Source organism: Aedes albopictus, chromosome 1 (genome assembly GCF_035046485.1).
Source record: "Aedes albopictus strain Foshan chromosome 1, AalbF5, whole genome shotgun sequence".
Lineage (NCBI taxonomy): Eukaryota > Metazoa > Arthropoda > Insecta > Diptera > Culicidae > Aedes > Aedes albopictus.
The window spans coordinates 126,532,886-126,545,986 of NC_085136.1; the positions used below are offsets into that span (position 1 = coordinate 126,532,886).

Below are 13,101 nucleotides of genomic sequence, written 5' to 3' on the forward strand. Positions count from 1 at the left end.
GATATTAAGGGAGCTTTTGATGCAGTTTGCGTTGATGTCCTTTCAGACAAACTCCACGAGTGTGGACTTTCTCCGATTTTAAACAACTACTTGTACAATTTGTTGTCTGAGAAGCACATGTTTTTCTCTCATGGAACCTCGGCAACTTCACGAATTAGTTACATGGGTCTCCCCCAGGGCTCATGCTTAAGCCCCCTTCTTTACAACTTTTACGTCAGAGACATTGACGAATGTCTCGTGGAAAATTGCACGCTACGACAGCTTGCGGACGACGCCGTGGTTTCTGTCACCGGACCAGAGGCGGAAGATCTGCAAGGACCATTGCAAGATACTCTGGACAATTTGTCTGCTTGGGCTGTAAAGCTGGGTATCGAATTCTCCCCGGAGAAATCTGAGTTAGTTGTCTTTTCTAGGAAGCGTGATCCAGCAGATCTAGAGCTTCAATTTTTGGGTAAGGAGCTCACTCAAGCTCTTTCGCATATGTATCTAGGGGTCTGGTTCGACTCTAAAGGTACCTGGGGAAAGCACATTAATTATCTGTATCAGAAGTGCCAACAACGAATCAACTTCATGCGTACACTTACCGGAACATGGTGGGGAGCCCACCCGGAAGATCTGATAAAGCTTTATCGAACAACGATACTGTCGGTTCTCGAATACGGTAGCTTTTGCTTTCAGTCCGCCGCGAAAACACACATCCTGAAGCTTGAGCGTATTCAGTATCGTTGTCTTCGGATCGCGTTAGGCTGCATGAACTCGACGCACACAATGAGTTTGGAGGTACTAGCAGCAGTACTCCCTTTATCAGATCGTTTCGTGGAATTGTCGCTAAGGTTCCTCATACGCTGTCAGGTGCTGAATCCATTGGTAATTGAAAATTTTGAAAAGCTAATCGAACGACTTCATCAAACAAAATTTATGACAGTGTACTACTCGTACATGACTCTGGAGGTTAACCCTTCCTTGAATGTTCTAAACCGCGATTGCTTCCCAGACTTCTCCAATTCCACTATAGGTTTTGATCTGACCATGAAGCAAGAAATCCGTGGAATCCCAGATCCGCTCCGATCGGAGCACATCCCAAAAATTTTTGCAAGCAAGTTTGGTCATGTCAGTTGCGACAGGAGATTTTTCACTGACGGCTCAAAAACAAATGATTCCACTGGATTTGGTGTATTTAATGAGCTTCATAGCGCCGCCCATAAACTTCAAAGTCCTTGCTCAGTATATGTCGCAGAATTGGCGGCTATACACTACGCATTAGAGCGAATTGCCTCTCTTCCCTCTGATCAATATTTCATTTTTACGGATAGTCTCAGTTCAATTGAGGCTATTCGTTCAATGAGGCCGGTGAAGCACTCCACGTATTTCCTAAGCGAAATTCGATCAAGTCTGAGTGCTTTATCGAATCAAGCATATAATATCACCTTGGTTTGGGTCCCTTCGCATTGCTCGATCCCGGGCAATGAGAAAGCGGACTTGCTCGCCAAGGTGGGCGCTATAGAAGGCGATATTTATGATCGTCATATCGCCTTCAATGAATTTTTTTCAATTGCTCGTCAGCATGCCTTGGTCAGTTGGCAACAAAAATGGGATGCAGGGGAATTGGGCAGGTGGTTGCATTCAATTCTCCCACAGGTATCGAAGACGTCATGGTTCAAGGGGTTGGACGTAGGTCGAGATTTTATCAAGATAATGTGTCGACTTATGTCCAATCACTACTCTCTGGGCTCGCATTTCTATCGAATAGGGCTCACAGACAGCAATCGCTGTAGCTGTGGTGCAGGCTATCAAGATATCAACCATGTTGTGTGGGAATGCCCAGAATACGGTATTGCCAGATCCGATTTATGTGCATCCCTCAGGGCCCGAGGAAAACCAGAAAAGGAAGACATTAGAGATGTGTTGGGTAGACTTGATCTTGAGTACATGAAGCTTGTGTACGACTTTCTAAAACAAGCTGAAGTCTTTGTATGATACCCCCGACTTGTTGTTCCACTTGTCCACCTCGTGTCTGTATTTGATATCCCAGTCTTGTTGCTCCACTTGTCCACCTCGCATCCCTTCGAAAATCGTTTGTTTGTATCGTTACAGGTTGTTCGTCCACTCTACGTTTGACCAGCAGCAATACGCCACAGCATGCTGCCAAGTGTCAACGAAAAGCCTCTATCATCCTATCCTTTCCTCAAATATTTTTGTTCCCCCTAACCTCGACCAAACCGCGAGTTTTACGGTTCCCCAAAACTAACATAGGTTATAAGTCAAAAACATTAAATTGTAAAAAGTTTTAATTGAATTCGGCTCCGTTATGCCTGTTGGCGCATGAGCCTCAAATAAATGATTAAGTAAAAAAAAAAAAAACACTTTTGATACTCCCTTGAAACTCCTTCAAGCTCACTTCTACGTCTATGATGCTCCATTTGTTTTTATGTTTTTCACGGGCATCGTATTGTTCATCTTAGTCGCATTAAGTCCGCCCACGCTCTTTTGTCCCGTGTTTCACTTCCTTCTTGAGAACCGAACAGCACTAACGGACTAGGACTTTGGCTCCTCGTGTTTTCACTCACCGTAGCGTCTTCCAGTCGGTGTGTGTACCAATACACATTACCAAGCCAGTAAACGACGCTCTCTGCGTCATTACTGGTATGGTGCCTATAAGCATTCTTATCAGTGAGGACATGGAGTGCTTCGAAATGCGCGGCACAAGAGGCATGCGCAGGACTGCCAGGATGGCCTCTATGGTCAAATGGCAGCGTGCGTGGGACAGTTCCGCCAAAGGAAGGTGGACCCATAGGTTGATACCGAGGGTAGATAGTTGGATTAATAGGCGCCATGGGGAAGTCACATTCCACCTGACACAGGTCCTTACAGGTCATGGTTGCTTCCGACAGTATCTACACCGTTTCGGGCATGCGGATTCTCCCGAATGCCCAGCGTGCAATGGTTTAGAGGAAACGGCGGAACACGTTTTGTTCGTGTGCCCGCGTTTTCGCACAATGCGTGACCGCATGCTTGCCACATGCGGAGAGGACACAACTCCGGACAACTTGGTCCAGAGGATGTGTAGGGATGAGTTTGGCTGGAACGCCGTTTCAACGGCTCTTACCCACATCGTCTGGGAGCTACAGAGGAGGTGGCGCGTGGACTCGGAGAATTGCTAGTCCAGATGCAGTACAAGAGGTGGTCCAGGGGTTCGGAGTCGGCTTCGTAGGTCATACCGGTGCCCTGCGGTCGAGATCGACCCTTACAGCGATTAAGTGGCCGCGAAGAGGAAGTCCCGGTAGCGGTGCTGTCATGGCGTCGGTCTACTGGGTTGGATCCAAGCCCGCGGTTGGAAAGGGGTCCCCGCAAGGGTCGGGGCAGGTGGAGACCCTGCCGTCAGCAACCTACGGATGCATCCGATAGGGCCTGAAGGGTAGTGATACCCTTCCTTTGCGGGCAGGTCAGATCGGGTTGCACGTGGGCATCCGTTCTTGATGTCCGCTCAGCAGTAGGGTGCGGGCGGGGTTGACTCTGCCCGCCTTCCGAGGACAAAGGGAGTGGCGAGGACCACTCGGGAAACTGGCTAAGCGCCAGCATGCTACCGTGATGGACTCTCCAAAGCGAGTCATCGATGTTCGTTGCTGCAGGCTACGCAGCTAACCTTGTGGGTATAGTCGACTACTGCAAAAACAAATCCGTTCATAAATAGAAAACATAACAAACTATGAATTTTCAACCAACTAATCAACCGGTGGAAACAAACAAAAAAACCTCACCGAATAATCGTCCCATCAACTTTGCTGATCTTTTCCGAATTCGATTTTTTCTCATCATCGCCGGTCTCGGTTGTTGTCACCATCAGAGCAAATCTGCAATTCAGGTCGAAAACCGTATACATACCATCAAATACGTGCACAGATTGCTGTTCGAACGGAATCGTCCCATCGAGATAAGCGAATTGTTATCGTGAAAAAAAAAACAAACCACCTACGAGGAAAAAATAGTACAAAAATATTCTCCGATAACAGCACGTTTGTTGCTCCGCGGAAAGTATTTTGGTTTGGTTGTCGAGCTCGGACGTACCTACCTGCAGTAGTATCAATCGGCTTGGCGGCTCAGAGGCAAACAGTTGAGGTGCTATCACCTGACTGTCGCCAGTAGTGCGCCATTCGTGGTCAATGCAACTACCAGAGGCGTCTACAGGGACACGGGTCTTGCCACTCGAGTTGTTAGGTGCTGGCGAACATTTCCGAAGTGTTAACCAGAACGTTCGGCAGCAATTTTTTTTGAATCCCATAGTTATCTGGCTATATAGTATCACTATTAGTAATCAACGTTGTTAGGAACCCTCCCTACAAAGTAATGGGTTTCGTTCCACGTCCTATTACACACTGTCAATCTATCATAGCTACAGATACCACTACTATTGTTCACCACCCTGCAGCAAATATCACAACAGAGTAGAATTACTATATTATCTATAAGCACAATGACTGTCTGGAAGTATCAGAGAACTCCCTGAAGTATAAGCCAACGGATATACAAAAGCAATCAGTACGAAACGTCTTGAAACACTCCTGGAACCTCTGAAACGCTTCTATAAAAAGTCTCAGAAACCCCTGGATTATTCTTGAAACACCTATGCACTCTCCCTGAACCCTCATCAAGCTAACTTGAGAGCTTTTAAAACCCTCTTAAACCGCATTGAAACGACTTACAACACCCCTACTCTGAAGATCATCTGAGTGTCTCTAAGGCTCCCCAATACACATATGAACCCGCTGATGCCCCTCTGAAACGCTTTAAACGCTAATAAACATCTTCAAACTCTTCTGAAATTCCCTTGAAACTACTTAAAGTTCACATCTACGTCTATGAAGCTCCATGTGTTTTAACGTCTTTCATGGACATCGTATTATTCATCTTAGCCCCATTAAGGCGACATGAGTAATCGTAGGACGAATGTCGCCGGTATTTTAGGTGTTCTTGGCAGCTATAGAGTCCGCTCACGCTCTTTTGTCCCGTCTACATGAGTGTTTCACTTCCTTCTCGAGAACCGAACAGCACTGACGGACTAGGACTTTGGCTTCTCGTGTTTTCGCTCACCATAGCGTCTTCCAGTCGGTGTGTGTTAAGCCAGTACCCGATTTTCTCCTCCTTTCGAATAATCCTACTAACGTGCAACGTGCGCCGGGTACTAGGCCGGGTATGATATGATGGTCGTGAAGTCTTGTAAACATTCGACACTTTTCACTACCTTCATTTCGTTGCTGCAGTCGTGTGTCAGCTAGCTTTGTTACACTCGTGCGCTACCGTTACCTCTTACACACAACACGAGCGGTAGAACGAAGATCAATAAACATAACAAAAGGTCAAATCAATGTCGTCTGACACGATGACATTTGTCTAATTCTAGCTTTTCGCATAGGTTTTCAGCCAATAAACGTTTGTTGCCGCTGGGCACACTGCTCAAAGCCATCCGTTAACTGTGTGACAACTACTGAGGGAGATCATTTTTGTCAAATGAAGAGATAGATGTGTCATGCGAAAATGGACAGAAATAATTGTGAGAAGTAGAAATCAATTGCCTTAAAATGTGCTTTAATTAGATAAATCTATAGAGTGTTGAATTGGCTATCCAACATGAGTTCCATATTTATAGTAGTATACGCAACAAGCTGCAGAATAACGATTTTTACAGCACGAGTCGTACATTTATCCAACGAGGCTTGCCGAGTTGGATAATTACGACGAGTGCTGAAAAAATCGAGTTCTGCACCGAGTTGCGTACAACGTTTTTTTGCAATTTCATTAATTGCCCTTGAGGAAAGTTTTCAACAAAACTTTTTCATCAAACCGCACACTGATGTTCATAGCCAATGTTTAAGAAAATCTGATCATAATAGGTTATACTGTGCAGTTGTCCCAATTTTCCAAAACTGCGTCCAGAAAGCATCAAGATGTTGACCAAAACTGAAAACAGTGCTGTAATGGTTCATTACGCAACGCAAATCAGTGCTGTAATGATTTGTTGTGGGAATTTGTTAATTTGTTGTGGGAAAGTAGGCCTTTTCCTATCAGATTTGCGTGAGGTAAAACAGCCTATTACGATGAGAAATTGCAAAAAAGTACTTTCCCTATGTGCGAATTGTAAATGCTAAATGGTAAACGGTTAAAATTAGATTTAATTTATCAGAAATTATCATAAGTTCTATTTGCAGTTTGGTTATACGAATTCATCTACTTTGTTGCGCAGAAGGCAAATCTTTATGAAATAGAACACCGATAGTGTAAGAACATTTTATAATAATGTATATTTAAAGGTAATGAATGAATCTATTTTGCAGTTAAAAGCTGCATCCAACGCATTCATTGTGTAAGTGCTGCTATGAACTCGGTGGCCACTATTTCCCCTCTCTGCCCCCACAACAACGTTAATATTAGTTCATTCTTGCATGTTGCATTGAATACGACACAGGCCCGTGCACAGAAGTGGCGCCAAGGCAGGGGTTTTTGCCAATTTCGGCAAAAGGCGGAGGGGCGCCTAGTGTATAAAGTGTTGGTAATGGAAGGGGTTTAACACCCGAAACACCCCCACCCCCTTGTGCACGGGCATGATATGACACATACATGGCCAACACAGGTCTTATTATCGAAGAAGACAGGAATAACAAAAGCCGAACCGTCTCCCGAAGACGCTGTGGTGGTGAAGTTCATTTGTTTGACATTTTTGTATCGTACGATAGTTTGATTGCTTGTGTTGCAAATGTCGGAGACAAAGGAGGCCCAATATCGACAAAAAGATTCCAATGACTGTGATCTCTAACAAGACTGGTCGTGATGCAATTTCGCCGCCACATTTGTTGAACACATCAAGAAGGCTCCGTCTCGCCCCATGACATGTTAAAATACCGAGTTTTTGAGACCAACCTTCACGTTAAAGACACCCATGAAAGTCATCTACTGAAATATGTTTCACGACAGCATTCAGTTGATAGTAAAAGTTTGTCTTACATTTCAGCATCATCATCCGTTGCACAATTTTTGACAGAAACTGTAAACATCTCTACAGTTTCAGATAAGGATGGTGTTATTCACCGCACGATGCTGGAAATCAATGTATATAGCTCGTGTTACCCCACTCTCTCTATCATACACCTTTTTGAGAAAATCCTCATATATTCCCGACTAGCGCGCAAAATAAATAACTTATTTAACTCGTATTTGTGTAGAAACCGCCGTAGTATCGGCAATTTAACATAGGGTTGGTTCTGCTCTTATCGATTCCATTCCACTCCTGGTGGAGATAAATTTAAAATTTCAAAGAAATAGGGGATGTCGGGGCACGCTATGTCTGAACCAGCAGATTATAAAAAATGAATGTACATCTGATTTCTTTCCACCAAACATCAGCATTCAAGCTATATTTTCATTTGCAGAAGGTTTCAAAATATTCTATCGGTGAAAATTTTTCCATACATTTTGTATGGGAGAGATATTGGCCGAAAATGAGAATTTCATGCAAATTTGTATGAAAACAGCTAAAAAGGGGAAAAATCAAAATTTCCCCGATGAAATATTTTAAAACTTTCTGCATATGATAATATAGCATGAATTCTGACATTCTGTGGAAAGAAACCCGATGTACATTCAACTTTTATAATCTACTAGTTCAGACATAGCGTGCGGGGTTATTTGAAGATATTTCAATTTTTAAAGCCGTGCGGTGAGCCAAATCAGCTCCATTGGATACTACGGAAGTTTACACAAACACGACCTAAATAAACCATTTATTTTGCTCTTCAAGAATTTTTGAAAAAGGTGAAAAAGAGAGATGGTGGGGTAAAACGAGCTAAATACATTGACTTCCAGCATCGTGCGGCGAATGACACACTCCTTAGCTGAAACTATAGAGAATTTTACAGTTTGTGTCAAAAATTCATTCAAATCCATTCACTCCGAGCAGAGATATTGAATTTATTCGCGTTTTATACCCATTTTTTCCCATTGAGCGTTGTGATGTATGCTGAAATGCATTGTAACATTGTAACATTGGATGGTGGTGAGTGGTGTGCTGTAGTGAGAAGGCATAAAACGTTCCTAATTGACAATTTTAGAGATGAATTTGTAAAAAAAAATGCCTTCTGGTGGGATTGCAACCCACGACCGCGTATTCGCTTGACCGGTGCATTTACCAAGTAAGCCACACAACTAAGCCAAACTGATCCCGAGCCCACACCATGAACATTCCTTTTTTTCACAAACCGTCTCTCTTTCGGCTTAAATGCCAATAACTATAAGTGAGAGCGAATTATTTTTATTTGAAGCCGAGACTTACTCTCGCACTCCGCATACCATTATCTGCAGAATCATTACCTGTTCTGTGGCTTAGTTGGTTAAAGCACTGGTCTATCGAATACGGGGTTGTGGGTTCGAATCCCACCAGAACGCAATTTTTTTCACAAATTCATCTCTCTCTTTGTCAATTCTGTGCCTTTTAACTACAAGTAATTACATGTTTTTCTGTACACGGTGTTCAATAAGTTCGGATACACAGTAAAATTAAATTTATTTCCCATCTGTAATTCAGGTTTGCAAAGTTAATGTATTAATTGAAAGCTCACATAATACTGATCAAAAAGAATATATGTTTTGAAATAAACTGTCCTTTATCCTTTTATAATAATTGCAAATATGTCTCAAGTTCCTTTCGGCCGGCACGCACGTCTGTCATTGGTATTTCGTTTAGTTTTTATTGAGTAATGGTGTTAAGTTAAATCAAATTAGGTTGTTGTCCTCAGCATTAGTGGTAGCAACTATGGCCATACGAAATAATCTATAAGATTCAGATTGGGTGAAGTACGGATTCATTTTATTTTTACCTTTAAAATTGCTAAAATTACCTCTGTACCTGTTTTAATGATTTTTGTTTTGTCAAAAAGCAAGGCTGCGTTATATCTCAGTTTAATCCATGATTATCTTTTCCAAAACTTGATTATATCCCTATTGTTTAACCAAAATTGGCTTTATATAATGTATTTATGCCTTTTTCATAGATTTAAGCATATTTTGACTAAACTTGCAAATTTATCACCATATCATCACTGAAATAGCAGTGTAAAGTTTTTGTCTATTAATTTAGTTATTTTAATTTAGTATAGTGAGATGTAAACCCAAAAGTCAACGTTTTAGACTTCTGTAGCTTAAGCAACTTATCGAAAATTATTCCAGCGTGACGGAGCCAACAAACTTTAGACACATCTAAGGCTTATAAAAAAGTAGAAAAAGACTTTTTTCAAATTCATATGCTATATTTGATCAGTGTTATATGACCTTTCAATAAATACATTTTCTTTGAAAATCTGAATTACAGATGTGAAATTAATTCAAGTTATATGGTGTATCCGAACTTATTGAACACCGTGTATGTTTATGACATACCAGCAAATCTGATAAATGCAAGTAAAAGACAACATATTATATCAGTGTTTCCTGGTAAGCACTGAATAGGAAATTTAAACCATGGTGACAAGGAACCAGTTCGCCTGGTAAGAGTATAGAATGATTTGTAGAACCAAGATTCTTTATCCATCGTGGTGGAGCTGCCACCTGAGGTATATTTTCTGAAGTCAGAAGGATAACAGTACGCAGGTTACACTACCTGCTAAGCTCACAACTCTTTGCTGGCGATCTTTGTCATTGACTGACCCAGGCGGAAGCATGATGTTGGAATGTATGCGGACCACAGCTGTGTTGGACGTTCCCTAAAAATTACTGACTCACCATTTTGCATCCCCATTCATTGTAGCATAGTAGGGGAACAAAGCCCAAAATGCCAAGATGGGGTAAAATGGCACAACTCATAAAGACATTCCTGAATGGGACTTGATCATCACTATAGGTGAATGGTGTCAAGATATGTTTGCATCGAACAATCTTCTAGAAACTACGCCACCAAACCCACGAAAATTTTTTTAATTTCTCAATGAAAATTGGCAACTTCCGGTTTTTCGTGCTTGCAATTAAGGTTTTGTGGTGATTTTATAACCAGCCAAGTGTTTCCAACGAGATTAAGACACACATGGAGACGCATGGTTGTTGATGTCAACGCTTTCCAAGTTAGGGGTCATTCAAATATTACGATAATCGTTTTGCGGAGAGGGGGGTAACACTCCATTTATTGAGTATACGAAAAAAGCGGAACAGAGGGGGTGAAATGAGTAGGAAATACCCAAAAACTGATGGACGTAATTTTGAATGTTTTCATGAAGTGGCATCTTATCCCATGGCAGATGATCTTTTTGCACCACTTCCGTTTTACGAATCAGTTTTAAAATCGCTAAAAATCGATGAAAATGCAATAGTTTAGTGAATTGTTTTGCCGAAGTATCGGGGAAATATTGTCTAGTTGCTGTCACCACTTCGGCTAATTATTATTGAAAACGATGATAGTTTGGAAAATGGCATTTTACCCCATTTGACCCTACGAGGGATTTTCATGCAGACTACAGCAGGTGTGTATACCCGTGAACTGTGTAGTCGACTACTGCAAAAATAAATCCGCACATAAATAGAAAACATAACAAACTATGAATTTTTCACCAACTAATCAACCGGTGGAAACAAACAAAAAACCTCGCTGAATAATCGTCCTATCAACATTGCTGATCTTTTCCGAAATCGATTTTCCCCATCATCGCCGGTCTCGGTTGTTGTCACCATCAGAGCGAATCTGCAATTTAAGTCGAAGCCGTATACCTACATACAAATATCAAATACGTGCACAGATTGCCGTACGAACGGAATCGTCCCAGTGAGATAAGCGAATTGTTATCGTGAAAAAAAAAAAATAACAACCACCTACGTGAAAAAATAGTACAAAAATATTCTCCGATAACAGCACGTTTGTAGCTCCGCGGAAAGTATTTTGGTTGGTTGTCGTCGGACGTAGGTACCTACCTGCAGTAGCATCTATCAGCTCGGCGGCTCAGTGGCAAACAGTTCAGGTGCTACCAACAACTGACTGTCGCCAGTAGTGCGCCATTCGTGGCCAATGCAACTACCAGAGGCGTCTACAGGGTCACGGGTCTTGCCACTGGAGTCTTCATGTTCCAGACGAACATTGCCAAAGTCTTGGCCAGAACGTTCGGCAGCAAATTTTTGGAAGCCCATAATTATCTAGCTATACATAGTATCACTGTCAGTATTTAACGTTGTTAGGAAACCTCCCTACAAAGTAATGGGTACGATTGTCGTTCCCATTCATCTGCCGGGCATGCAACAACTTTTTTGTTGCCCGAATTCAAAACACTAAACTCTATCAACAACTTCCTGACCGATGCCACTGAGCTGTAGCCACTACGGAATGGACTGTCCCAGTCCAATGCCAGTGGTGGATGACGACGTTGTTGTAGGAGGATTGTCACGCGATACGCCACTCTCATAATCATCAAAATAAACACGTGATGTCCTGTGGCGATTGGCCAATTCGTGTTTTGCTTTGCGCCCGTGCTACCCGACAGTAGCTATACTACCCAGCAGTGACACAGACACGAAACTGCCTTGATTGGAGTGCTTCGCTCTCTTTCTGGCACCATCCGGTAAAAGTTAACATCTTTCCATTCCCTGAGGATTTTGGCGTTCGCGGGACTCGGCTCGAGTCGGAGTGCGGGAAAGTGAGTGATCCAATTACTTCCGTAGTTGGTGGCGGCGGTTGGTTATATTGCTAACGAACATCATTCGGGGAACATTCGATGACAATCAACACTATTTTTGGACTGTGCCCTCTGGAGTAAAGATACAGGTTTAACTGGCGCTTCGGAAAGCACCATCTACTATATATTGGAAGCTTCTGGCGATGTGATGGTGTTTCGCAATGACTTTTTTCACCATTTTACATGGAAACATTTATTTCTCACTTTCAGACCTTTTCCTTAGTGCTGCAGAGACCCTTAAATTTCGCATTCTGGCCGTTCTGACATTTAGACGCCGTTTTCCCACCGGTGTAGACTGGTCGCCCTAGTATGTTGTTCATTGAATAGTTACAGACAAAGAAGAGGTTGGTCCACTTTCCAGATTTATAGCGTACCATCGAACATCCAACCTTCCAGACACGGTCGTTCATCATCAGTGTGAAATGTCCGATTTGAGGTCTGAAAAGAATGGGACCAAATCATAAACCTCCTCATAGTAATTATTCTTCCATAGAACCAACTTACCCTTTGTACGAAAGCGGAAACTTCGCAATAATACTCTTAGGACAATGTCGATACTCGTCGAACCATTTCTGGAGAAAGAAAGCCGCTCGCTCATCGGGATTGACAGCTTTCCCACGGAATCTGGCCATTGCCAAGTTCTGTCCAGAATACTTGAACTCTTTGGTGTTCCGGCAGTTGTCGTGCTGAAATTTGCATCTTCTAGCATTAAACGATGCAACGGTAGCCAATTCGTCGTCCCACACCAGTGTTGGCATTCGTTGTGCTGGTGGAAAACCACTGAAGCCTTGTGCCATCTTTGCACGGAGAGTGTTATGTTTATTGAGGATGATTTCCTTCATTTTGCCATCCATCGGAACGTACTCGGCATTCTTTCCGCAGGCAGAAGCAAATCCTTTGGTGGCATTGCAGCCGATGTGCTGACCGCGTCCACACAAACTTCGGTCACAATAATTGGTAGTGGATGAGCATAGTCCAGCAGAGGTGATCAACAAAACTGGAAATGATTAATTGTTGTGATTGCATGGAACAAATGTATTTTTGAAGGCTTTTTACCAAATTCAAAGTAGGACATCAAATTTCGTTTACACTCAAGAAAGAGATTCATTGCGGTAGTTCTACACATCGTAATCGAATGCAATACTAAGGCTTCTCCCAATTATACCTTTGAAACTTAACAAAATCACCCACAATTTAAAACTTGCTTCCTGCTCAGTCTGCAAAACCTAAGTACGCAGAAAGGTCTCCGATGTAGAATGCTACGATAATTACCTTGACGTAAATCTTGTTTCTGGAGTATCGTCTCAACTGGAACAAGGAAAGCTTCTCAGCTTAGTACGTTCTTTTCCGAATGATTTCACATTTTGGAAACATTTAACATTTTAATATTGTGTAATTGGCACGA

The 13,101-nt window shown here is 42.5% G+C and overlaps 1 protein-coding gene across 1 annotated transcript; it reads right to left on the bottom strand.

Moving 5' to 3' along the window:
- Positions 1-11,862: 11,862 nt before the first annotated feature.
- On the bottom strand, positions 11,863-12,804 carry LOC115260826 (antigen 5 like allergen Cul n 1-like). The gene is made up of 3 exons (XM_029862148.2): positions 12,753-12,804; positions 12,201-12,693; positions 11,863-12,134 (listed from the first exon to the last, which is right to left on the bottom strand). Exons 1-3 carry the CDS (start codon positions 12,802-12,804, stop codon positions 11,903-11,905), a joined length of 777 nt encoding a protein of 258 aa, XP_029718008.2. The 3' UTR covers positions 11,863-11,902.
- Between the last annotated feature and the right edge of the window lie 297 nt (positions 12,805-13,101).